The sequence below is a fragment of the Barbatula barbatula genome, assembly GCF_947034865.1.
Source record: "Barbatula barbatula genome assembly, chromosome: 14".
NCBI classification, from domain to species: Eukaryota; Metazoa; Chordata; class Actinopteri; order Cypriniformes; family Nemacheilidae; genus Barbatula; species Barbatula barbatula.
This window is the reverse complement of record NC_136777.1, coordinates 853,824-881,693: the sequence shown is the minus strand read 5'-3', so window position 1 is coordinate 881,693 and position 27,870 is coordinate 853,824. Positions and strand designations below refer to the sequence as shown.

General features: G+C 40.6%; 1 protein-coding gene across 3 annotated transcripts in view; it reads right to left on the bottom strand.

Annotated features, from left to right (window-relative positions):
• Window positions 1–142: 142 nt before the first annotated feature.
• Window positions 143–27,870, bottom strand: part of arid4b (AT-rich interaction domain 4B) — a 41,669-nt gene continuing 13,941 nt past the window's right edge. Inside the window, exons 3-25 of one of the 3 annotated variants that reach the window (XR_013787597.1) lie at window positions 21,771–21,881; window positions 19,268–19,333; window positions 18,520–18,610; window positions 17,656–17,735; window positions 17,309–17,403; window positions 16,749–16,890; window positions 15,273–15,352; window positions 14,407–14,483; window positions 13,373–13,524; window positions 13,035–13,107; window positions 11,684–11,778; window positions 11,498–11,595; window positions 11,219–11,411; window positions 10,940–11,145; window positions 6,825–7,007; window positions 5,828–5,912; window positions 5,485–5,683; window positions 4,167–5,351; window positions 3,743–3,853; window positions 3,049–3,258; window positions 2,824–2,970; window positions 2,529–2,749; window positions 158–2,329 (exon numbers count right to left, since the gene is read on the bottom strand). Coding sequence is in view for 2 of the 3 variants with exons in the window: in XM_079473643.1 (XP_079329769.1) it covers window positions 2,616–2,749; window positions 2,824–2,970; window positions 3,049–3,258; window positions 3,743–3,853; window positions 4,167–5,351; window positions 5,485–5,683; window positions 5,828–5,912; window positions 6,825–7,007; window positions 10,940–11,145; window positions 11,219–11,411; window positions 11,498–11,595; window positions 11,684–11,778; window positions 13,035–13,107; window positions 13,373–13,524; window positions 14,407–14,483; window positions 15,273–15,352; window positions 16,749–16,890; window positions 17,309–17,403; window positions 17,656–17,735; window positions 18,520–18,610; window positions 19,268–19,333; window positions 21,771–21,881 (3,813 nt within the window). In the remaining variant the exon portion in view is untranslated. Of the gene's footprint in view, window positions 2,750–2,823; window positions 2,971–3,048; window positions 3,259–3,742; window positions 3,854–4,166; window positions 5,352–5,484; window positions 5,684–5,827; window positions 5,913–6,824; window positions 7,008–10,939; window positions 11,146–11,218; window positions 11,412–11,497; window positions 11,596–11,683; window positions 11,779–13,034; window positions 13,108–13,372; window positions 13,525–14,406; window positions 14,484–15,272; window positions 15,353–16,748; window positions 16,891–17,308; window positions 17,404–17,655; window positions 17,736–18,519; window positions 18,611–19,267; window positions 19,334–21,770; window positions 21,882–27,870 lie in introns of all 3 variants that reach the window. The other 2 variants (XM_079473643.1, XM_079473644.1) reach the window with 2 other exon arrangements.

Genomic DNA, 27,870 nt, shown 5'->3' with positions numbered 1-27,870 from the left:
TCATCCCAAAACCCCTTCCATGCATTTAAGATATATGTAGTTAAGCACAAAGATATATCCTTCATTTCTCCACGTTTGCTAAATCCCCATGAAAACACAGCCAGACACATTATAAAACACACATTTAGCAAGAATCATCTCTGATATGCAACACAATGGACATTACACGTCACAAACTATGGCATTTATTTCAAAGGCTTTTCTGCTTACATTTGTACAATAAATTACACACCGTCCATCATCTGACGAGCCTAATAAATATGATTTAACTTTCCGTTAAGCTTTGTCTCTCTCTCTCTTTCTCACTCTATGCATCTCGTTTACAAACGGTCTTTGAATATTTTTGAAAAGATCCATAAAACTTTACAGTCCATGTACAGATCAGAAAATACCACATTATAAAAAAAGAAAGGGGCTAGTACGAGCACAGTTTAACAGAAATACACAGACAATGATGAAAGGAAAAATATGAAAAACGTGTCATCAAAATGAATCCTACAGAAGCAAAACTAAACTAAACACAAGGAGAAAGGAATAGAATGGACATGCGTTTACTTTTCCAAATGTACACAGACCAAACGGTTAAAACTGTACAGAAACAGCCATGGCATTATTAACAGAGCAAGATATTAAATACCTCCACTCGAAACACAACTTCTCAATATACAAATGTATAACAAAGGCATACGATTACATACAAGTGCCGAAGAGTACAGACCGTCAGGTTATCATACATCAGAGAGTCTATACAAACTCAAGAGATGTCGTCAGCATTGTACATACAGTAAAACGTTTCTTTAGAAATGCACACGTTTTCATCCTCGTGACCCTTTCAGTGGTCAGTGAGCGCAGAACAAAACCACAATGATCTGGAGATGAGAGCTTTGACATTTTCAATGGAAATTAAAGTGTGTTCCGTAAAGAGCAACTGAGATGCTTTTATAGACAGCGTCGCACCATCCTCCTCTCTTCACATATCAGTCATGATAATAACATTCCAGCTGACCGTAAAATCACATTGACATGAAATAATATTCCTTGGTTTTCTTAGCTTTTCTTGGTTGTGTACGACAATCGATGGCAAGTTTGCCCAAGTGATAGTTAAAGGAATAGTTCACCCAAAAATGAAAACAGCACAGTCAAGTCCTAAATAAGCTTCATAAAGGTGTTTATTCCAAGTCCATACAGCTCTACGAGAGAAACAGACGTGAAGTACAGAGAAAAGTGATTTTAGGGTGAACTCTTCCCATAATACATCCCATGACATGTACATGTTGAAAGCACCACAGCGGACTGTACATCCACAGCGGCAGGGAAGTGCTTTATTTATGGCATTTCAAAAGAAGAAGAAATGAAGGAAGAAAAGGAAGACACACAAACGCTACGCACAGAACAGATTCATACAGTCTCTGTCATTGCACTTCTGAATACTGCCACATTATTCCTTACACCCCCACCCACAGGGTCTGGATATAGTTCAGTAGTAAAATACATTTAGAATCCTGGCTGCCAGAAAACCTCATCGATTCTCCAATTGTCAACAATCGGAGTACATTTGAACACCCGAGACACTCCAACTCTCCCTCTTGTTTCTACAGACATCCGCGCTTTCACTCGATAGCCCTTGGCCGGATTCATTTAGCCAATCACGCGCCGCTTTCAGTTGCTAGTCGCCCGAGAAAAATACATTTTACGAACGTAGCGGGATCAGACGGGTACAGATATTTTGTTCATGACATTCTGAAATCATTGCTTTAACGAACACAACGTTGTGAATATTAAGAATAAGCTTCACCCCAAATCGAAAGAAAGAATTTTGCATAAAGAAAACCAAGCTTTGATTCAAGATGGAATCATTTTTCATTAGGCACATTTTGCTTTTCTCATCATTTCTTAAGTTGATTTTCATTACCGTACTACAGTAATTCATTTAGAAAAAAAAAGGATTATAAGACTTGGTTTTATTTGAATCAGTATATAAAATACAATGAATAAATACTTTGAATAGCGTCGTGTCATTAGTTAGTCATTCATTTTCTTTAAGCAAAACAAAATAATTTGATGGTTCTTTTGACTTTGGGTTGAAATATGTTCTTCACAGGTTTGGTCATTAAAAACACGTGTTGTGTGTTCCAGAAGCGTTATGAAACGCATATCAAGCCAGCGTTCCACACGTGTGCCCTACTGAGTGCACTTTAAGGCATTGACCTTCCGGCGGCTTGATTTTCCTTCTTTATAAACTCTTCCGCCCATCTGTAGGGGGCGCCAGCGGCTCCGGGTGAAGACGGGTAACAGTGCAGAAATACACGTGTATTACAGCGCTCCATCACTGTAGTAGAATTCAAATTCAAAGACAGGAGAGAATATTAACGCTCGTAAAACAAACACACAAATCGTCTTTTTAGACCCACCCAACCTCTCAGAAAAAAGTGCACTTGAGTGCAAATAGCTTGCCGAGAAAACAGTTGTCGCTATAAAATAGTGCTTGTTGCGGTCATCTGGTGGCTATGGTTTCGTGGTTTCCGTACCCCGCTTTTGTGTCCGTCAGTGTCAGGCCGGAGCCGGGCCGGGTGCTGGTTAAGTGCTCTGTGCTGCTCGGTGTCGTCCCATTCCTGTCACCTGCACTCCACGGATAGCCCAGAGTTTTGCGAAGCGCCCGAAACGGTGGGGTTGGCCAGCGTCAGCATGACGGCTGCCGTGAGCGAGCTGGAGGACGGTGAAGAGGAGGACGACGAACCCGCCGTGGCACCTACAGAAGAGAGTCAGAGGTTAGAGAAGAACCGAAGGCGAGTTCTCAACTGCCGTCTCTATTCTATAACTCACTCTCTCTCTCTTTCTTCTTCATGCGCTTTCGTCTCCGGTCGATGGACGCCACCTCAGATTTGAGCAGGAGGTAATGGTTCCTGATGTCCTGCAGTTTGTCCTGAAGGAACGTTATCCGCTCGGGACTGCTCATCTTTTCGAGGTCGGCTTTAAGGCGGAAGAGAGTCAAGGTCAGACATGAATAAATGACAAATAAATGAAACCGTGAAGACTCGCAACACTCACACATCTGGAGACTCCATTTGCTCCTGCCGTGTTGATCTCTGGTGTGGGAATGGTCGTGGTCCACGTGTTTGTGGTATCTGTGGCCTGATGGAGTCGTTCGGCCGGAGCACCTGGGTGAGCTAGACGACTTCAGATCGCAGTTGCTCTTGGATGAGGGTGATTTGGCAGTGCTCTCGCTGAAAGACTGATCATCACTGTCACTGCTGTGAGCTGCACAGAGACACAAAGAGAGAGAGAAGTGTGTGTGGTCTCCTTCTACGACAGAACTCCACCCAATCTGTTGTTTACATGTGATTTATGTTGTTTTGCTTATCCGCCACTTGTCTTTAGTCAAAACACAACACTAGCTGACTTTCATGTATATGTTACAATTCACAATATTTATTCAAAATTCATCGGCACATGAACACTTGAAAGGATCTGGACTAAAGTGAATCAACACGACACAAAGGTCAGAGTTCGCAGATCTGATGACAGATGTGTGTTCATAATTGGGTTTAACCGCACAAAGCGTTTGTCATTTTGACTGTAATGAGATGATTGATTGAGACGTGACAGATGACTCGAGATCAGACGGCACGGAGCACAAACATCATCACAGTTCACCGTGAAGGGAATCGATTACGGACTCGACTCATTTACTCAAACATCTCGAAAGCACACAAACTCTTCGAGCAGATGTTTGTTCTCTTACCTGCTTTGCGGTTCTTCTTGGGATGCAAGTTCAGGCTCTTTTGACTCCGCTTGTGTTTCTTTGAAGCTCCGCCCCCTTGAGAATCCCTGTGACGCTTCGGAGCGGACGACGCTGTGACAGAAACCAGAGAAAGAAATCATTCTGAATGTTCAATACATGAATGCATTGAAGGAAGAATTAGGGAAAAAGTTTCTCGCCTTCTGCAGATCATGCGATTTTCCCAGTTACTTTTAACATTTATGAATTAACCAGGGGTTACTACAAACTACAAGTAATAAAAACATAGCGCTTCATTATGCAAGGTTTTTATACACCTCTGAAGACATGCAAAAGTCAACATCGTGTTGCTATCTAGTGTTTCAACCGCAAGTCTTCACATCACTACAATGTCTTCAAATACTCTCCGAGATGATGTTGCACTTACCTTTGGCTTTCTGATCGCTCTCCTGCAGACTGCTGTGACTCAGACTCACACTACAGTTGCTGTTACTGTTGCAGGACAGATTGCCATCAAAAGCTTTGGAGGGAGAACCCGCCTCCCCCTCCTCTTGAGGCATCTCCTGGATCTCTCCACCCAAACTCTCCACCTCCACCGTGCTGCTGTCCGACTCGCTGGGTCCCCCCGTCCTCTCCTCCACCAGAGGTCCCGGCGGCAGAGAAACCGTCTGAGGGCTGGCAGCCGCCTCAGAGGGCGGCGAGGACGGCCGGACCTCAGCGGGACCCACAGCTGGAGACTCGGGTGTAGTGGGCGGCGTGTTGAGCAAAGAGTTGGTGCCGCTACTGGGATGCTCTCCTGGGATCTTCTCCTGCTGTTCCTCACCGATCTCGTCGTCCCCCGCAGGCTCCGTGCACGGCTCGTCCGGGGCGGTCACCGCAGGGGGAGGAGAGTTAGCCGCCTCGGTGTCCGAGTCTGAAAACAGATCCTTCAGAGTCTTCTTGGGCCACTGAACCTGAATACTGGACCAAACGTCCTTCTGGCCTTTGGTCCGACAGCTGGGTGCCCTCTCCTCTGCCCCAGCAAACATTTTGGCTCTTTTTTCCGGGACGTCCCTGAATCCTGAACACCCGGCTTTATTCTTCTCCTTGAGGCCGTTGTACTTCTTGGACGAAGAGGTTTTGGTCTTGGAATGTCCTCTGGGCTCTTTGGTCTGAACGTCTGTTGAAGAATCGACTTCGTCTTCAGAGCTGCTACACGTCTGAGGACTTCGATCTTCTACGGCGTCTCGATCTTCCACTTTTTTGGGCGAACTGCCGGGTAGCCAGTCTCCCGCCCTGGATCCTCTGCTTTTGCCTTTCGTTTGGCTTTTCAAGGTGCGTTCTCCTTGAGCTTCTGCTTTTTTCTTTTTGGTCACCTCCGTCTCCGCCTCAAACTGTGCCTTCCTCTTGGCTGGTTCGGGGCAGTCGCGTGCCGTCAGTTCATGGGTGTTATCCACACCAGCCGGCGTTTTAAATCCCTCTGATGGACTGCCGTTCTTCCACTGCTGTGGTGCACGAGGCGGCTCCGGATGAACTCCTTTCCGAAGGCTTGATCGTCCACCGCGTTCGTCTTCATCGTGATGGGCTTCACCGTCCTCTTCTCGTTCACTGTCATCTGATGAGCTCTCAGACCCTACAATAAACAAAGACCAACGAACATTCATTCTGCTGCACCGCTAGACTACATCCCAACACACCCGATGACCAATAAATCTCCATAAAAACATAATGATGATGATGATGATGTAATGTGAATGCCGAGGTACCCGGGAGTCCGTTGAGGATGGACGTGATCTCTGTTGTCTTGTTGGGCGTCTGCTGGTTTTCATTATCTTCACATTCCTCCAGCTTGGAGAAAACATCACTGCCAGTGTTTGCTTTGGACAATCGCCCGACACGATTCTTTGATGGAGGAAGATCATCTCTTTCCGTCAGTCTTTCTATTCGGTCTCGCTCAGATTTGTTCTGTCATGAAGAAGAAACGTCTGCATTTAAACACAGCTTTCACACAAACCTCTAAATGCAAGTTTACATAAAGAATATACATATGCTGAAGTGAAAGAACAAATCTAAAGATCTGAATAAGTGCCTGGTGATGTCAGAGCGTACCTTTATTTTTTTGCGATGTTTTATTTTAGCGACGTTCTTAGTAGCTGTTCTGATAATCTTGTCGGCACGGATCCATTCATCATATCTGTTACATGAGAAAAAAAAGACCATTCAACACTTCACAACATCATTGCAAAACAAACAATCAACCAATTCTGACCTTGACTGTCATTGCCATAAATCTCAAAATACACCTTGTACAGTGAAGTACAGTATTTGATTTTTTTGGTATTTATCCTAAAAATAGGCTGACAATTGTCTTGACTAATTTTTTATGTTTCTTTTTTATTCCATGGTGAATTATGACCTAGACATTTTCTGACAGATTCCAACACATCTTTTTGAGCATCAACACATCTGCATTGATACAGAATCTCAAGAATCGAAACCTTAATACAAAAAGATCTAGAAACATCCCTCAATCTTATTCTGAATCCACTCTATAGAAGAGTACGACAGACCCGTCCGAACAACTTTTCATGGCGATCCAGACTCACTTCACAACAACTTCCGCAACAATCCCAGCAAGCAACACAGATTTCCTTTAAACCTCCATCACACAGAAGGTCACAAATCTCAAAGCAAATACACCTGACACAAATCCAGCGTCACTGCTTCCCATGTGAATCCTCCAGAACTCTATACAACCAGCAAAATCGCACTAAACGTGTGTGGACAAAACAATGCCAGGACACGTTCATGTGTGAAATAAATCGTTCCTTTAATCACGTAATAAAAACAAACAAACACCTGACTCTCTGTCAACCACAACATTTACACAAAAGCCACATCCACCTCTTTAAAGAATGTGAGACGAACATGAAGCTGCATGAGTGGATGATCACATGACACTGATGATTATTATTTTCTTCATGTAAACGAATCAACTCTGAACTGTGGTTGACATCGGTCAGACAGTCCGAGACCACGGCACACGAGAGAAGCGACAGGTTTTGTTAAACGTGATGTCATATGACTTCCCAGGGTCCTGCCTTACCTGATGTTCCAGCCACAGTAGTGCACCAGGTAGAGCACCTCTCCCCCCTCCAGGTCTGCATCTTTCACAGTGGCATCGTACGTCTTCAGATTTCGACCTCGCCCATATCTCACCTGCACCTTCATCCCAGGAGGGTAACACTCAAATTCTTCCCCTTCCTCCCATTCCTGACTGCTGACATCCCTGCAAGAAAGACAATTCAGTTCCTCCTGTGTTCTGACCCTAGACTTAATCACCCCCCCCCCCTCGCCTCCCAAAACCCCCAAAGCTCATTATCCTCTTCTTTCCCTGTCAGAGCGTTCTAACAATCCTCCCGGCGGGACGAGGAAGACATGATGGGGTCATCAGCCGACTGTCTAAATCTAAACTTGATGTAAATGAATCTGAAACTGCCGCCAGATTCTGATCGGGTAATAATTGACATGAAAATGACACACCCATCCTTCCAAACCCATCATTAGTTCTTTCTGCTCAGATCTTATACAGAATCTTCGCTGCTTGAAAAAGTAACGATCATTAAGAGTTTTTTGCGTTCTGAATCCCAGTTTGTTTTCCCACTGAAGTCCATTTATAGGTTTGGAAGGAAAACGATGGCGATTAGCTAAGACACAGTTTTAATTTCTTGCTGAACTAACCTGTCAAAACATATAAAAGTGAGTGAAACTCTGAATGTTTTTTGTGTGCGAAGGGTGAAAGTTCAGCAGGATCACATTAGCGGTCGGGGCAGGTCACACACACACACACACACTAAACGTAACTACACTTCCTCTCCTCTCATCTGGTTAGTGAGCAGCAGATTTATCTCTAGACTAGTGCAGATACAGGGAGCTGAGGTGAGGTTAGGCAGGACCCTGGTTCACTTCTGAGCAAATCCTACATGAGCAACAAGCAAAGATGCAAAGCAGCTTAACCAAAAAAATAGAGAAATATATATGAAAGATTTATGTAAAAACATTAGAGAGCAAACTAAAGGCACTTCTGCATAATGCATCCGTTTCCTGCAGCAGGAGTACTGGGATGTCAGATGAGGTCATCGCATGTTATATTGCGTTTGTATTATCCGACAGTGTCCATTCGTCCACACCACATTTTAATTCAGACTGCAAGCTCAACGCATCTCAAATAAAACCTCATTTATTCTGTGCCAAAACCGTAGCGTGAATAATAAACGTCAGAATATTCGGCCGCATCAGCAAATATGTGACATCGGCCGCAGATCATCTCGCGAACAAAGCCAGAGCAGAACAAAAGACACTTCAGGAAAGATTTCTGAAAGCAAAGCACTCAAGTGCCAGAACACAGATCTGAACAACTGCACAACAAACATCACAACTGATTATAAAACACAGGACTGAAAGAGAGAGAGAGAGAGAAACACCACAAGCTTCGATCTACATGCAGTCTCACAGATGCACTGAATCTGAACTGAATCAGCAGGTTTACGCACATAACAAAGTGACTTCTTTCTACAGTCATGCGTGTTAAGGGTCATGTTATGGTAGTGCTTAGGACCTACGTCGTAGGCAACGCGCCGGTTTTCATTTATACTTGTGCGTCAGAGTCCGCGTCGACAGGCAATGACCACTAGGAGTGCTGCTTGCGTAACCAAGACAAGAGCCGAAGAAGAAACGTCTCGTCATGCCAGCTGTCTGAGAAGCATTAGCAGTGATAGCGGCAATTGACTTTTGCTGCAGCCGGAGATGTTAAATAAAGAAGAATACAAATCATTTACTTATACTTTTGAGTAAACGTGACGCTATCTCTGAGTTTTTGACCTTAGGGAGGAGTTCAAATAGACCAATCACAGTTCATGTGGTCCGTGTTGAGTTGGTGCGTCGCTACATTTTTGGAGAGGTGCACGTCAGGCTACACACGGCCTACGGCGTTAGGTCCTACGCATGACCATAAATCACCCTTTAAACCTGAGCTGAGGGTTTGCAGTCTGAATTAAATGCGAGAACACAACAAGAACTGCACTGCAAAATAATACAAAACATCCAAAACAAACATTCTACTTGTTTTAACGGAATGAAAACATAAAGATATACGAAACAAACATATAAAACACAAACTGAGCACTCGCTGGATGTTTATACGACAATGTGCATTTAGATACACATGTGACCCTGGACCACAAAACCAGTCATAATGGTCAATCGACATCATCTGAAAGCTGAATAAATAAGCTTTATCATTAATGCATGGTTTGTTAGGATAGGACAATATATAGGGTTTGGCAAACGTATAGTTATTTGAAACTCTGAAATCTGAGGGTGCAAATCTTTTTTAATATTCTAGCGAGAACTGTAGATAAACCCGAAGGCAGAAATGTAAGCTTTACATAGATGCCAAACTTGAGCGGGTCATTCTCAAACGGCCGACAGCAGCAAGTGATGTTTGTAGACGTGTTTCTGGACATCTGTTATAAGCCATTTTGCTGCATCGACTCTAAAATAAAGTTTGATATATTTACAGTAGCAAATTAACAAAAAGTCTTTGTGGAACGTGATCGTTGGAATGCTTGATTCTGATTGGCCAGTCGCGACATTTGCAGGTCCGTTACTCCCAGATAACAACCTCTCAAAACCAATAACACACCAGGGTGATCCAGGGTCACATATTAATAAAGAGTTCTGCCGAAAACATCAGCCTACACACATTTTGGAGTCAAACCCTTTACAGTAAGGTGCTATTAGTTAACATTAGTAAATGCATAAGCTAACATTAGCTAACAATAAACAGTTTCATCATTTATTAATCCTTGTTAATGTTAGTTCATGTCTATACAGTTATTCGTGTTAGTTTAAGGTGCATTAACGATGTTAAAGGTCCAGTCAGTAAAATCTAGCGGCAAGGTTGCGAATTGCAAACCAACCGCGCACTCCACCCCTCCCTTTCCAAACACTACGACGGCTGACAGAACATGGCGCGCAGGGGACCCGCGGTGTATGGAGATAGAAATAACCCATTCTAAGATAATAAAAAACATGACGCTTCATTGTGTAAGCTCTTTACAAACCTCTGAACACATAGTTATAGATATTATACTGCATTTCCATCAACAGATCATCCCAAAAATGACACACTGGACCTTTAACAGACAACGTTTGATTTAAATAATGTATAAGAAAATGCAGAAATCAACATGAATTAATAAAGCTTTACTAGTATTGTTCATTGTTAGCGAATGCATTAACGAACGGTTAACAAATAGCAACTTATTGTAAAGTGTTACCTGTCAATCATTTACATTCGCAAACCCAAAACTCTAAATCTCTAAGACCTTGATTTAAAGCTGCCTCTGTAACCTTAAAGATGTAAAAAACCATCAGGCAATAGGGATGTAACGATTCACTTACGCTCACAATGAAACTTTATTCACGATTTTCTCACAGAATGAATTAAGGGAAAAAAAAAATGAACAACTTCCCTTTTATTATTTCTCTAATGCTGCACACTTATTGTAAAATAAAAACGCATGTTATGTCAAATAACAGAACTAAATTGCAATTTTTTTTTCACATAAATAAAATAAAATGCAAATAATAAAAGTCTCTCTAATACAAACAAACTAAGACTTTGTCTGTGCTTTTCCTAACTTTTCCTTTTTTAAGAAATATCAGCAAATCCACGTTTACCAAGGTTCCCCCCTGCTGTTCAAAACATGTACTGCCATTCTTTTAACGTCTCAACCAACTTAAATCATCACATATTATGAATCGTTCCGTCCTTATTAAGCAAACAGTAAACATATAACAATGATTAATAAACGTAGTCTTTCATTACAGATTGCAGCTTTAAAATGGTTTGATGGCAACAAGATCTGAAGGAAAAGTGACTACAAAGCACAAAGAGAGCCGTGCAGCTGACACACCATGCCATGTATGAAATAAATGTTGAAACTTTCCCTCTCGTTATCTGTCCCTCAGTCCAACGTCTCCTGAATGTCCTACATCACCTTCCTCTCTCAAATTCTGTCCATGGCTACACATGACCTCATGACTTCAATTTTGAAGTTACATCTCACCGTCTCTCGCGATAATCTCATTCAGACACTCGAGCGAGTCAGAGAGAAAGAGCCACAAACACAGCCGTCTGGATCAGGTTCCACTTACCCTGACAGATCTTTGTTGTCGGATTCGCCGCAGGTTTCCTCCTTCACGCTCTCAGCGATGGGACCGTCTGCGGTCGGGCCTTCTTTGTGTTTGTGAAGCTCTTCCTCATTCTCCTCTTCATCAGTGGCGTGATGTTCATCATCTTCATTTAGACGGTTGATGTCCACTTTACCTTCACACGGCCCTGTGGCGTCCATCTTCTCGTCCTGATGAAGACACACATGATCATCCTCACAGACACCTCATGTAGTAACACACGACGAGATGATGTTTTATTACCTTGAGCACATGATGAGCGTTGGAGGTCTCTGGCTCTTTGTGGACCTTAAGCTCTTCTCCAGAGGAGACGCTGTTACTGGCGCCGGCGGTCTCCTCTGTCTTCACATCGGTCTTATCGCCCGTCTTAAACGGCAGATCCATGCGGAATGCGATTCCAGTGGAGACGCAGTAATCCTCGAATCCATACAGGTACCTGCAGAACATTTGACAACGTAACAGATTGAATCCTCTCATCCACGGCAAACATGTTTCATCAGTCACGGAGTAACTCAACCGTACTTTCTGTAGGCACATTTGACGTTGTATCCGGCGGCGGAGTTTAGCACGGGGATGCCCAGATCCTGATACACCTGCTTCCAGACGGATCCGTTCTCAATCTGAAACACACAGAGGAACAAAGCTAATCCAGATGGAGAAGCACATTTTGGGCAGTGTTTGACTCTTCAGGGAGGGAATCAGACTCACGTTGTCAAATCCTCCGAGCTTATGCACCAGTCTGTAGAGTTTAAAGAGATTCAGATTCCTGTAGCCCAACACCGGCCTTTTATTTATAGGAGTTCCTAAAGAGCCAGAGATGACAGAGGTTAGTTTGACTAGTAAACTGTTCATCTCGACTATGAGATGTTTTATTATCTTACTGTGCATTTACTTTGACACACAGTCAGTTCTGTTTACTATTCATTGTAATATTTTCTTCAATCGATTAAAAAACTTAATCTTATTAATCGCACGTTTCTTCTGTGATTAATCGCGATTCATCACACATAATATCAATGTTTTTCAATTTTACATTCAAATAAGTTCACATTTAATCTCCAAAGTAGAATGTAGAAACAGCACATTTCTTTAAAAGCATCATTTTATGAATGAAAGCCAACATTCTGATATTAGTACTGCAACCGATGTCTGCATTAAATTGATAGTTTTTTGATTTATTTTAACCTTAATTACAGACATTCAACAATATAATGGAGAGCTATCATGTCCAACAGGAAGGAAATATACGGAAATCGAATGATGTTCTCATACACTCTTTGATGCTATATTCTAACTAGAATTCTCATTAAAGCTGCAAAACACATTGAATTCCTCTTTTCTTTTGTTGATGAACATTAGTGACAGGAGTCACAGCAGTAGGTTTAAGAACGCCGCCCCTTTAAGAGCCGCCGTACTACGCGGATCTGACGCAACTCCCATTTTAACAATTCTTTCCATTCATTAAAGATTTTATTCAACACGTTAAAGTTTGTGCTTACAAAAATGCTCATTTCATTGTCCTTTGCCATGTTATTTCAAACATTTATGACTTTCTTCCGCAGAACACAAAAGATATTTTAAAGAAAGTTGGTAACCGAACAGCACTGGACCCCATTCATTTTCTATTGTATGGACACAAAACCAAAGTGAATGGGGTCCAGTTAACAGCATTTTTTCAAAATACCAAAATAAGAAAGTCGGACAGGTTGAAAAAGACAAAATGACGACAGACTTTTAACTATCCCTTTAACCGGTTTAAACGCCTGTACATGAATAAGAACGTGATTCCATAATGTAGCGCTAGACAAAGGATGACAATACAAATGGATGCTGCATTAACTGCGTTCAAATGTTTTAATGCCTTAATCTGAAAAAAAGTGAAACGCATGTGTGAATGTTGACAGCCCTAATGTTTCTTCAAAGCTGCTTAAGTCTTGTAATACTTGCAGGCCGAGCTTAGAACGGTTCGGCGCGATACGGTGAAAGAGTGCACACTGAACTAACAGCAAAACCCATTCATGATGCATCAGACTGAAGATCTACAGAGCAAACATCTCACCTCTGTCCTCCATGAACTTATAAAGCTGCTGTAGGAAGTTCTCTCTCTCCTCAGGGAACGGCTCCACCTCCTCCTGCACACACAGGGGAATTATTTATTTATCAATGATGTTTCATCAAACCAATATCATGAGTCTTATCACACGTGTACCAAATGAAGCACTTAACGCGATTTATTTAAACAAAAATTAATGTCTCATGTCTTTTAACCATCATTTACTGGTGTACCAGCGCAAGTGGACAGCAGAAAATAGGATCAAAAATGAAACGGCTCATACAATGTTTGATTTGAACATTTGGTTGAGGTGAAGCGGCGTGTTGGTTTCTGTGTGATCTCACCTCCTCCTCCTCACTGCTGCCCTCCTCTTCCTCTCTCTCCTCCTCCTCTTCTTCAGCATCTTCTTCACTGCTGGAGCTCTCGTCCTTCACTTCTGTCCTCCATGTGCTGGGCACAGTGCCGTCACGCTGGAACTCACAGGCCGCGTCTAACGCTGTCACACACAGTTTTGATTTTAATGCGATTTTCATTTCAAATGTGAAACTGCAGCGTGCAAGTTCAGAATAAATGTTAATGTGTTGGTGTGGGCACTAATACAAAATAAATATTAATTCTGCTTATTAAAGGAGTTGTTCACTATCAAATTAATGTGATAATTCACTCACCCACATGTCCGTCTGTTCATGTCCGCTTTCGAAAACAAATTGAGGCTTTTGAGGAAAGCTTTCCAGGGTTCTTCTCCGTGTAATGCGCTTGAATGGGGGGCCGGGGGTTTACGAGTGCGGAGAAAGAAGACCTTCAAATGTTCTTGGATGTTGCACGTTATATGTCTTTGTGGAAGATTATTGCTTATTAAAATGGTCAGTTTGTGCACAAACTGAAATCTGGACCTTGCCCAACCGCCCCCCGTTGAAGTGCGTTATATGAGGAAGATCCCTGGAAAGCTTTACTCAAAAGCCTCAATTTGTTTTCGACAATAAACACACGGTCGGCGTGCATGACATGTGAGTGTGTGAACTCCCTTAATACCAGAAGCGTGTATTCAAGTTGTACAAACTATTAATAAATGGTATAAAAAAGATGAATGTTAGTTGAGAGTTTTTCTGATATAAAAGCACATTATAACTACAGTGCTGACAGATGAATATCATGAGCAGTAAAACCTCAAACCACCTTTAATCCTTAAACATCTTGAGGATCATCATCTTCTGTTTTAAAAGTAAAGCATGATCCCAGAAGCTCCTATTGCTTTCAAAACCTTTTATGAATATGAAACATTTCATGACTTATTCATGGAAGGCAATATTGTGTGTTGCACAAAATGTACTGTTCTTAAACTGTATATCTGTGTGTGTGTGTGTGTACTTGTTCTAACCAGGTTTGAGCGCTGCGTCTGCTTTGGGAATCTTCCCTTCGTTCAGCTCTCGAACATCTTTCCGGAACACTGTGTAGCTGTAATGAAACAAGTGTTTTATTCCATGGTTTGTTTGAATACTCGATTCTGATTGGCTGTGCATTAAAGCGTTTGAATATCAGTTTGAATACATTTACAATTAGCTTCAACGCGTGAACTGATAAGTGAAAACTATGTTGTTTATATAACTGCATTCATTATGTGTGAACAGCTTTATTTACAAAAGATATATATGTTGACGTTAAACTGGTGTCGCTTTATAAGGTGCAGGGATTCATTTTGTGCTGAATGTATTAGCGTTTTTGACTTTTATTAATTTGACTTTCATTATTTTAACCAAATACCTTCATAAATATGACCACTGTATGACCTGTAACAGCCACATAACAGTATAAAAGGAACAAAATGCAATAAATAACAGAAATACAAAATAAACTATTTATTGTTTTGGAATCTGGCCCTCAAAGAAAAGTAGTTGAAGACCACTGGTTTAGTCTGTGTTTTTATCCACATGTCATCAGACACAAACACAGACACTAGGGGGGGCAGTAAGCATGTGCGGTCACTCAAGAAGAGCATCACAGATGATGCTGTACTTCTGCAGCTTTATCAACATGACAATCATGACACTTCACACACAGTATAACATGACAAACACATGTTGAAGAAATACTGACTCTCAGAATACTTAAGGAGTAAGAATGTTCAATTTACTACAGAGAATAAATCACAAACATGTTTTTACTACGAAATAGATCAAAAACATGTCATAATAAACCAAGCTTAAAGATAAATATAGAAACATTGAAATCATTTTAGTTACTCACAATTTTCCGTCTTTGAAGGAGCGAACGAAAACGTTGTCTTTTTTTAGCGTCACATCTTCATGACAGTCAGGAGAGATGACCTTTAAACACACGAAACAGAAAGTTAAGTGCACGAATGAGAACGAGACGTTATTTAGTCTTTGAAGCCATTTCAGTGTTCTTTTACATCTAAAGAGATCTGATCATTTCACACCAATAGAGTCCAAACTACAGCTTTGTGTTTAAAAGTGTGATGTGCTGCAGTGCATTATGGGAAACACCGTGTCATCAGATTGGTCAGCGCAGCGGGGGGACATTCAAAAAGCATTCTGCTTTTGTGCAAGACCGCACGTGCTGTCATGTGACTGCTAACCTTCTCGTCGACTGGGGTCATTGGTGATGTCATACTTTATAGATAATTATGGGAAAATTAAGGTCTGTAAAAAAGTAACATGTCATCATACAGTAAGTCACGTGTGCGTTTCAACCCTCCCCGCAGCTCATTCGGTTTTCTTTTCTCCATGCTGTCATTCCACCGAGAGCCGTTGGGAGGGGCCAGAGAGACACATCACAATATGACAAGAACAACAACTCTGGGGGCGGAGTCACGCAGAGAGAACAGAGACATTTAAAGGGACAGCGCCCTGTTTCTGTGACCTCACATGCAAGCGAGGAACACCAGTCACCATTCAGACAGACCATTAGCATAACATCAAAGTATGCCAGCACACATTGACGCTGGATGAGCGTTGAACACAAAAGAAGATATTTTGTCTCTGTGGTTTTGTGTTCACACAATGGAAGTCAATTGAGTTCAGTGTGTCAACGCTCCAAAACATCTTCTGTTGTGTTCTGATGAAGAAACATGAGAAGGAATACATGATTATGCTTCCAGTATTATGTATGTATCTACTAAAGAACACAGTTCTTCCCATAATGCACTGCATTCAATATGTTTGATCTTTTTTATGGATTAAGAACAAGCCATTTAAAACTATAAACGCGGACTCAATGACGCTTTCTAGATATTGACGTGTTCGATCGATCCCATACTGCATGTGGACTTCTTGCTTTACCAATGGTGTTAGTTTTGGAACGGGACTCGGTTTGTCCAGACAACAGAGGGGTGCATGGGGCATTAGGACCGTTTCTCCAAACATTTACATTTTTTAGGCGTTTTGTGCCATTTTGATACTCAAACGTCTGTGAGAGGAAGAAAAACTTTTACTTTTATACATCAATCTGTTTATGTTTTGGGCTTTGTTGGCTAATTTGAAGACATTTTGAGTAAAACGGCTCTTTGTGTAATGAACGGTTTCTGTGTGTGACGTTTCGGCATTAAGCCTACAGAAAGATAAAAAAACCTTATGATTAGTAGATGTTAATCATGTGCACTTAAGCACGGTTAATAAACCTTTTAAAATGTGAAGATTCATTCCCCAAACATGTGGAGAGGATGAAACTAGTTGGACATCACACATGTAGTTAGTGACTCACCAGAGCGGGATACCATGAGCTTTTCTTCTTCTCAGCCGTTACCACTGAATCCACACACACCGCTTTCCCATGCAGCTCTTCATTCTGTCGCTGATCTCCCTCCTCTTCCTCACTGGATGATGAAGATGGATCTTCCTCTTGACTGTAAGGAGAGATGACACGCGTAAACAGAAAACAAACAACACACGGTCCGGTAACACGGATGTTAATGAGGAGATATTTTGAGCTCGGTGAAACGTGAATGCACAAACATCAGCTGCTTTATTTTCTGGTTTGTGTCGAAGGATTGAGAATTCCAGGGCAGTGAACGACCCATTTGTGCAACCACAAAAACAAAGGGTAATTTACTACAGCAAACACAGTGTAATCTGTATTCCCAGACGGGACCGTCAGCTTCCCCGGAGCGACAGGACAGAGACCCACACACACTTCAGGTGCCTTCTAAACAAACCGACACTGAACTTCAGTCATGTTGCAAACTCCACACCTGCAAACGTGTTCTCTTCTGTGATGTCATGCTCTTTATCCAGCTTCTTTATTTTGATAGAAAACACACTCACATGGGATTGGAGCGGCGGCCCCCGCGGTTTCTTTTCTTGCCGATGACAGGCGTGCCGAAGTGTTCGGGGTTAGTCAGAGGAAGCCGGTCCAGCGTCTGGAAGATGAAAAAGGGATATGATTTACTTGTCATCTGCACTGAATTCTTAAATGACTCACAATTCTCCTTCAATCACGGTCACAACGGCCCACGTTAAACACAGTGATGTGACGCGTTTTCTCACAGTCAAATGCTTTTCAAATGTTTGTTTTAACTCAGTTTTACAGGAAAATCGGTGGATGCACCACATCTATCTATCGGTCTGCATGACTGAGACTACAGTGAGACTGAGTACAAAAAAACTCTCACCTCGCTCTCCGCAAAGTGACGCGCTCCTTTCAGACAGAGAGATGAACGTCTGAGGGTCTTCTCATCGCCGTCATCAAACACTGAAGAGAGACGAGTTGTTAAGACACAAGATGATAAACTCTTAAAGTCCCCGTGAACTAAAAGTTGGGACCGTTTTTACTTTGTGTTTTCGATGCATTTCCGAGTCAAATGGAATTTCTTTCAAATTAAAACAATTGTGTTCGACTTTCTCTGCGATTTGAGTGGATGTATAAAAATAGCCGTTGTATTTTGAAATGGCAGGGAGGAGTTAACTGATGCTCCGCCCAAGCCGTCTAACATACGTCATTTAAGATGGATAGTGACTACAGGGTGGAAGTGCATTATCAGATTTTAACTGAAAATTACGAGGCAACACGAATTTTAAAATGACAACGACCCACACTGATAAACTATTTACAATAAACAATTTGATATTTCATGAAAAATAGGCATTGTCTTTATTTATGTCACTGGGACTTTAAGCGATTCACCCGGTACACTTTTTATGTTTATATGGTAACAAAAGATGTTTCAGTGTTTTACACTTGATGAATTTAATGACTTAAAACACTGCATTTTGCCTTTCAGGTGGCATAACTTTAGCCAAATCGTTCACAAAAGCTAAATTAAAACACAAAAAAAACCCATAAAATATACTCAGACTAAAGACGGCTATATTTCTGGTTCAGATGAAAGGTCTTGAAATGTAAGGTGTAGCAGAAAAAGCAGACATATTAAAGGTCAAGAGACTTCTTAAAGATCCCCGGGATATAAACAAAAGCACGTCAGGTTTTCATCTTCATCTGAGAAATGTAAGCAACTGTTGTGAAATGCTGTGCTTACCGACAGTGTACAAACTGGCATCTGTGAGTTTATTGATGATGGCCTGCTGGTAGATCCCATCCTGATTCCTCACTTCCACAACCGCACCCACCTAAAACCAAAAACAACCCCAAACATCATCCTGACATATCCACAGACTTTCATTCTGTCGGCCGTACACTCCAGATATCACGACTTCGGCTGAACTCACATTACAATAAAACCATGAAGCTAAAAAATTAATGCACTTTGGGTGAACAGACATATTTAACAACATACATTCTGATTTATCATAAAGACAAACAAGACGCTTCGTATGGTTGAACAGTGTTAGTTTGGCCATTCATTCATTCGGTATCTATTACAGTCTGTCATGTTTCAGTCTTTGTGAATATAGACTCGTGAATATATTTGTTCTGGAAGCAAACACTCCTGCAAGACATTGTTGAGAAGTTTTCCGGTGTAGACAGCTGGAGAGAATGATTGCCGTCATATTCATAACCACTCCGGCTTTGCCAGAAGATTGTATTTGAAAAATTCATCGCAATAAAAGAAACTCATCTTTTAACACAACATGCAAAATGAAATATGAGGATTATACAAAATTCCAACAGCATCCAAAAACAGTTTAAATGAAGAGAGGAGAAGCACACACGCTGTATGGCGTACAAACCATTTTAAGAGATGTGATCATGTAAAGATGTTTCCATTAAGATGAGGTTTTTTTAGTTAGCCTGTAACATTGCTGACGCAGCATGTTTGCTCTTACCTTCAGAACTCCTCTGATGTTCTCATCGTGCACCTCGGCTGTGGAGGAGTCGGGTCTGAAGGTGACCTGAAAGAAAGGCACAGGGTCCATCAGGAGGAGAGAGTAAACACGGCAAGATTTTCCCTACAGGCCGAGAATCATCCATCTCTCATATCAGCCCGATCGGCGAGCCTGAATCCCGAGAAAAGATTTTACAGCGTAACAGAAGATCACTGCGAGTCACGGAGCGCAAGGTACTCATACAGAAAGTGGAGCGGATCAAATTTACCGTGAGATAAGATGAAATAAAAATGGAGGAACAAGATGTCTTATTTCTAAAAATATGCTTAACGCTGCCGGCAGACACACACACACACACGGCAAACTTTAGGAAACATCCACCTTTCAATTCACAAGTTTGGATTCGAGTAGAATTGGAAAAAAGCAACTGAAAGACATTCAACAACAGAGACATTTCACTTAAGTAGAAAAACAAACATACTAATTCAGACAAGATTAATCAATCACATTATTTCAGAAATGTAATAATGACATCAAAATCACATGCATTAGAAAATCCCATCATTCTTAAATGATGTCATTGCTCTGTAAAAAAGGAAATTGTGAAAATTCTAAAACACATGAATCAATTACAATTCAACCCTGTTTGCCAACTCGATTCACATCTAAACACACTGAATCGCAGTATAAAATGCATCGTCAAGTAAAATCTGAATGATGCTACGTACACACAAAAAGGCCATTAGCATGTGATTATCCAGTCATCTACACGTGTAAAAGTCCAGCACATGTGTGTGTGTGTGTTGTGATCAGTCGTGTACGAGCGTGTTTCGCTGTCACTGATGATCTCATCTGATGGAGATCTCATCGCTCTGTTGCGGGTCACACGCGGGCGGCCATCGCTGACGGAGAAAACCACTCATTACTGTTACTGTCGAGAAACACAAGAGATGTCTGCCGCGAGAGACCCGAGGAAACAAGCAAACTCATTTTTAACATCGCCAACTGACGAACACCACCTACACGTGTATAGAAGCCTCTCAAACGTCAAAGCAAATGATATAAATAACACAATGCAATGTACATTTTAAAAGGAGAGGAGAAAATAAACATTGCACGTTTTATTTAGACAGGTTTCTGTCTTTATAGACGGGTTCCTCTTAACGACATAAACAAACGGTACTGCGCATGCGCACTTTTGTGACCCAAACCTTAAAGTCCCAGTGAAATAAAAAATGACCATTCGTATTTTTCCATGAAATATTGCAGTCTTTATTGTAAATAGCATATCAATGTGGGTCATTTGGGGTTTTTAGTGCCCTCGTAACCTTTTATCAAAATCAGAAAAGGCACTTCAGCCCTGAAATGACTATCCATCTCAAATGACGTAAATTAGAAGGTTTGGGCTTAACTCCTCCCCTCCAACTGTCAGTCTGCTGCCAGCTTCAAAATCAATGCAACAGCTGTTACACATCCAATCAAATCAAAGTGAAAAACACAAGCCACGCCCACAAATGTCCTCCTTTGAAATTCCTTTTCACTCCGAAATGTGTCAGAATATAGAAGTAAAACGCTCGTGACTTCCAGTTCATGGGGACTTTAACTTCTGGTACACATTCACACACAACTTCCTGTAGATTATTTCTGATCACAATCAAGAGAAACCGAGAAGAAGCTTTACTCGGCTAAACCGATAGCTGTCAGTGTACCGTACGCTTTGTTTAAATGCGACTGAACTACAGGACCCATTCAACAAATTGTTTACTTAATAAAAAGAACATACAACTAAATTCAACAAATCGTTTATACAATACAATTAATATACAATAAAATAATAATAAACATTAATTTTAACATAAAGAAAGCATATCATTTAAATAGTTATAATATTAGACACTAGCCAAACACAAACCAGAAGTTAACTGGGGGTCAGGTTCATCAGAAGTCAACGCTCGGCAGCAGATCATCTCGGAAATAATGCATAAACACCATAGGAGAAGCAGCTACACCATGAAAGCCCCGGAGATCGACAGGCGGACACAGAAACAGATGATGTCATCAGCAATACACCGGCAGGAATACGATTACAACCTTGAACAAGGTCTCTGGCTCGCGAGCGGACGGATAATCACATCTCACCACTGTGAGCTTTGAATTCAAAGAGCCATCAGGAGAAAAACACGAGACGCACGACAGAGAGTTTGAGGAGTGAAAAGAGAAAAGAAGATCAGACAGATGAGGAGAAAACACGCTGCTTCAGATCTAATTCAACATCACCTCTGACAGTCACCGCAGATTCATTTCATTTCAATCAAGAGCCGAACGTGAGACCACGTGAACCTCAGAGGAGCAGAATGTCATCAGACCTTTATCAAGTCAATGTTATGAACCTCATAAACATGCAAACGAGCAAACTCTTTATTTTCTTTTACAAAATCACAATATGGAATCATAGAGCTACTAATGCAAACAGAAGAAGAAATGTTTTAGGTCAGTGTCTTACCTTTGCTTTCACCAGTCTCTTAGCAGTCTTGATCTTGGCTTCACAGAACGCCCCTCTGTATTTGGCACTCACATCAGTACCCACGGTGAGGTACGGAGGCTCTTCCAGTGTCTAAACACACATAACACGTGTTTATTAGACATTCTCATATCAACATTTATGTTTCTGGCGGCATACAGAAGAATAATCCATACACATCAGTTTATAGTTGGCATGGATAGAAGTGTGTTTTAATGGTTTCTCCTAGGGGTGTAATAATGTGATTCACGATACTGATCTCACGGTATGATTAATTAACTATTTATTTTATAAACATTTCATTTGATGTCAAATAACAAAACTAAACATAATTTTAAATGAATTCCCTAAAAAAATGAATAATACAAAAGACAAATAAAACAAAATTAGACAATTTCTGTGCTTTCATTGGACTTTTAACTAAGAAATATCAGCATTTTAACACCGTGGCCCCTGCGGATCAAAACACGTATTGCCATTCAAATAACATCTCAACCGGCTTGAATCGTCACGTATTATAATCGATATTTAACCGACTCAATCATTCAATCCCTAGTTTCTTCCAAAATACACAACAGTGAGACATGAGTAGTTAAATGATTTAAAAAGTTTGAGTTTATAACATTCAAGAAATCCCCCAAAATAACAGTGCAGCATAAAACACAAGGAACATGAAAACACCATTACATTACATTACATTACATTCATTTTGGTTGAGCATCACAAACAATGTGTTTACATGTAACTGTAGTAAGAATGAGATAAAACTGAAAATAAATATAAATGCACTTGTGACCGATAATCGACATGTTTATTTGCTACAGTTGTTGTTTTGTTGCCGTTTTTGATCTTTTCGTTATGCGCATGTTTAGCAAGATACAATAAATCGGTGAAAAAAAAGGTTGTCGCATACATTTTTTAGAGCGTTACAGACTCTCGTCAACTGTAGCTGTGTCTCATTTTGAAGTCTACGTCCATGCGAAGGTGAACGTATTTAATGTATTTACATTTAATTTAATATATTAAAATCTTATCAGTTAACGGTTGATCTTCGGATAACAAGCGTTGGTTCTCGTTTAGGGAAATTAACCGAATGAGCATCCCTAGTCTAATCCCCTCCCTTCTGTAAACCTTCTCTTATCTGATTGGTCAGATTGTCTAGTCTGCTGTGATTGAACATCGGCTGGTATACAAATCCGACCCGGAACTGAAATTAGAACGGCAGACGACTCGCTCGCTCGCTCGCTTCAGAGTCAACTCCTTTTTCCCCCAAGCCAACAACTTTGTTATTTGTTCACTTTGGGCTTTACAACATGGCAGACTGCTCACATTCACACACTTCATTCCTTGATCAGAAACAGAATCAAAGCAGCACTACAGGATTCCTTCAGTGTCTCTGACCCATCGGCTCTCTCACTTCACACCCTGACAGACAGAGAGACCAATGTTACCACGACTACAAATCGTGTCATCTGACATCCCAGCAGCCCGTGACATGTTCAGACGTTTGTCTGAAGTCTCTTCTCATCCCCATCAGCAGTTTGCTCACATCTCCAGCTGTCAGCGTTTCAGACGCTCAGAATCATTGCTTTCCGTCAGGTTTGCCCGTCTTTCTTTGAGGGCTTAATGTCTTGATAACACAAGTAACATTTCAGCAAATGCTGTGATCATTTACATCCACCGTGACACCCTACATCAAACGCTGTAATATAATTCACTTTGACTTCAATCTTACTTTTCCAAAGTGACATCAAACCAACGAATCAGATGAGAGATTATTAGCATCAGACGATAACTGTGTGCATTTATACATATAAAATATCCTGAAATGAAGTTGGTATCTTATGCTACTTGTATTCGACTAAATATTCTAGATATTGAATGAAGTATAAAACAGCACAGGTTTCATTTTGTTCATCAGGAAGTACATAGACTGTAAAAAAAGATCTCTGCGAGACGGCCGTATCAACGAGGAAGTTGAATCAAAGTGACATTACCTGAAAAGGAAAGAAGGAACAAGTTCTGATGCTTTGATACAAGATTATGAACAGGGTCGGTTTAGACCATCACAAACTCTCTCAGTCTCAAGAATCGTGAGCTCTGCCAAAGCGTGAAGTACCCAGCATGCTTTGCACTGCCATGCCATCCTGTGGCTCTCAGCAGCGGACGTGCCACAGATGTTCATTACCATCAGACAAACACGACTCTGACAGACCACTGCCATCAGTCCTGAGAGCGACACACCGCCTCACGGGTGACATCATCCTCTGAACACACAGATCCTCATCAAAAAACACCATACATGTGCTTTAAATGACATCTCTGAATTAAAGATCCGTAGCAAAACCAAGGTTTAAGTTGGCTAGAAGATCGATTTACGTTTTATATTTTTTTTAAATGTCAAAGGAAGAAAAGCTTTTAATAAGAATAAACCTTTCTGAATATTTGTACTCCTACTCCTATTATCCATGATTCATAATGTCACATAAGAACCTTGTTTTTCTAATCTTCTATCCTATCAAGACATCAGACGGAGTCCAGAAAACACAAGCTTGTAGATTTATGGAGTTTATTTCACAACTTTAACTTTCAAAAATCCTTCAAATCCTCTTTATTGTAGGGCGTGCAGACAAACAACACAATAATAATCTGAGTTAATGAGAACTGCGCAGGATTTCACTCATCCGCTTCTCAAAAGAGAAATCTAAACTTAGTATGGGACGCTTCACCCAAATATCCTGTCATCCCCTTTCCCTCCTGTCATCCAAATGACTTTCCTCCGTGGATCACAAAGAGACAAGGATGTTTCTGAAGCTCATGACTCGAACGGCTTAAGTTCAATTACTCATAAAAGATGCATCTTAAAAATGTACGACAGAAGAGCAAAACATATCAGTAGCCATTACAAAGGTAAAAACTAAAGTACTGATGTATTGAAGATGTAAAAACAAAACAAAAGCCACGTTCACCCATCATATTCAAAACCAAAAAAAGGCCATTCAAGCTTTTTTTTAATCAGCAAAAGCACAATATCAAACATTGCAATTCCATGAAAATGTCAACCTGACCATGAAAACATTATGTTTTTACTTAATGTTTGCACTACACTAGCAGCACATACATTAACATATGATGGTTCAGATACCCATGTGAGATCTCGCTTCAAGTTCTTAAAGCATTTGTTTGATTTTTCATTGTCCGATAGTAAGAGCCATTTTCAGGATTGTCACATCCATAACGCTACATATTGTTTTTGTTTTTAAATAAAATACGTTTTTCTGATGTTTAAACTCTATCAACAAGGTTTTTGTAAAATATAAACAGATGGTTCAATATTTTCGAAACAAATACATTCTCTGAGCATTATTACGGCACGTCATTTCATTTTGACGGACAGGATCATAAAATATCTGTCATGATCTTATACCCATCACTATGGTGCAAGGTGATATTACGTGCATGTTTGAGACCCCTGAACTTACTGTATTTTAATACCCATCAAGCCGAAGGCATTTACATCTTTTTTGTTTTTGTGGGCCGACATAAAATACTAATTATAGACAAAAGTTTATGTTCATATGTCCAGTCAGTGACAGGTGCTTGTACACGTGGTTTTGTAATCATTCATTTATTCACTTACAAGTAACTTTAATCTGCTGTTGAGTCATGAACAGAGAAGACGCAGAGAGACCACTCTCTGAAAGTTAAGGTTTATCCAAAATGACGCTAGTCGCTATCGCTCTCTGAAGGAAAAACTTATGTAAACACCGCACCACTGTTTTATCCGCGTGTTTGGGTGCACGAGACGCAGGTGTCTGTTTGAGTGACAGATAAAGATGCACCCATATGTCAATTTTGGCCGATAATGATAACCGATGATTCTTTAACATTGGAGGCCGATAACCGATATATTGGCCGATATACAGTATCTAGATGTTAATATAACATTTCCTAAGACTTTTATATGAAAACATTGAGTGCAGAACACAAGGTAACCGTTAGTTCTCTTTATTCTCCTGAATATCACTAACCAAGCCTACTTTACACTAGTTAAACATTATTTAACCTTCAAACCTTTCTGGTTTATTTTTTATAAAACACACAAACTATAGATGTTTTCCCAGATCAACATCAGAAAAATGATCTTAATACTCACGAGTCTAACAGATCTCAAGACAGAAAGCATTCAGACAAACAATATGCTTTTGTTCCTATAATGTACACATTCATAAATACTGAATCTACATCAACAATGTTTTGCTAATATCAGTAAAGTGAAAGATCACGACAGAAAGACAGAACTGTACTGGATTAAAACTGTGAGACGCGTACAGATGAAGAAGGTTAACCAGAGGAAATCATTTATCGGCTATAATATATCGGCATACATTTTATTATCGATCGATATCGCTGATAATTTATCGTGCATCCCTAGTGACAGTTACACGCGTGGCAGAATCAGATCCAGAAACAACGCCACAAACAGCGTTCGAGACCGCTGTGATGATATAAAAAGTTTTGAAACTAGGCCGAAACAAGTCAGAGGGTGGCAGGCCGTCATAACTGTGTTAAACACACGAGCACAGCCGTCAGCGGACTGGACTTCACAGCACGAGACAGATAAAGACACATGAAGTAATGTGATAAGACCGAAGAGGATGTGTCCAGATCGAGGTGATGCAGATCTCACTGAGATCCTCTGAAACGTCAGCGAGATGACAATTATTCAATAGAGTCAGTCACGGGCACTTCATTAGTTCACTGAGCAGCATCGCCTGAGAACTGACACGACTGCATAATGTTTACACCATCATCCCCTGGCAATACAGAGCTGTGCTGGCATCTGCTTCACACTCCCTCCCGTCCTCACTGAATATATGAGAGATGGCATGAGGACATGAGGAAAACGTTCGGCTTTGGCACGGACCAAACATCTGAGCTTTTAATTCAGAGAGGTCTGACCCAAAGGAAAGATGGATCTGTGCTCTCTCCATTCAATGAACCTGACGCGGATTTCATTGCTTTGATGTTTTTCACAGTGTGCTGGTGAGATATGACTGTTATTTCTAGCCATGACCCCACAAAATATAAACCATAACAAGGAGTTACCGACTCATTTCCTACAATTGAATTCTGATGGAAAGGGGCTCGTGATGTGCCCTGATACACAGAAGAAAAGACTTTCTAGTGCCAAAGATTGAAGTGTGATCTGTTGAAGTTAAACATCAGGATCGGGCTGAGAAACCAAGGGCTGAACGCTTTATTTTACTAATATTGCGATTTAATATGATTATTTTCTGTATTATTTAATAAAGAAAATCAATACATCATGGTAACCAACGCAACATTACACAGATTAACCATAAACAAAAGTCCAGGTTTAAGATGATATTAGTTGATGCATGAATTGATTGAAATATTTTCATAGACTTACCTCAATCATACTAATATATTGAATTATTTGACACATTTCTAGCCATGTAAAAACATCTGAGGATCTTGACATAAAGCACTGACAAATAAGCTTGGTGTAACATGCAAGTCATTCATCTGCAGATTACATAAACATGTCTTTAACACACTCAATTTATTAATACTGCATAATAATAATTATTAATAGATCATTTGATAATAGTCATTTGATAATGCAGAGTCAGTAAGTAGTAAAAATATAAACTATTCAAATATGTCTTTTGTTTTTGTGTAAGTGCCGCATGACGTTAGCAGTCTAGAATTAATATGTAAAGTACGTCAAATCAATTTAAGCTACATTTAAATATACTGTACATACAAACTAAAAATGACACAACCGGCGTACAATTTTCACATTCTTTCCAGGATAAGAAAGCACCACTTCCTCCATCTCACCAGCCTCTTTGCTATTGGCATTCACCTTAAACTTTTCAGCAGAGACAACCTTTCGTAGTTTCTGTTATTCCAAAAACTTTCAATATTTCTGATATAAATCTGATATTTTGTGCAGTCCTTTTAACTCTAAAAGAGTATTGTAAAAAAGGGAAACAGATCTGGGCGGAATAAAATGGCTCGTCAAAGTCACGCCGTGTCCAACACATGTACACAC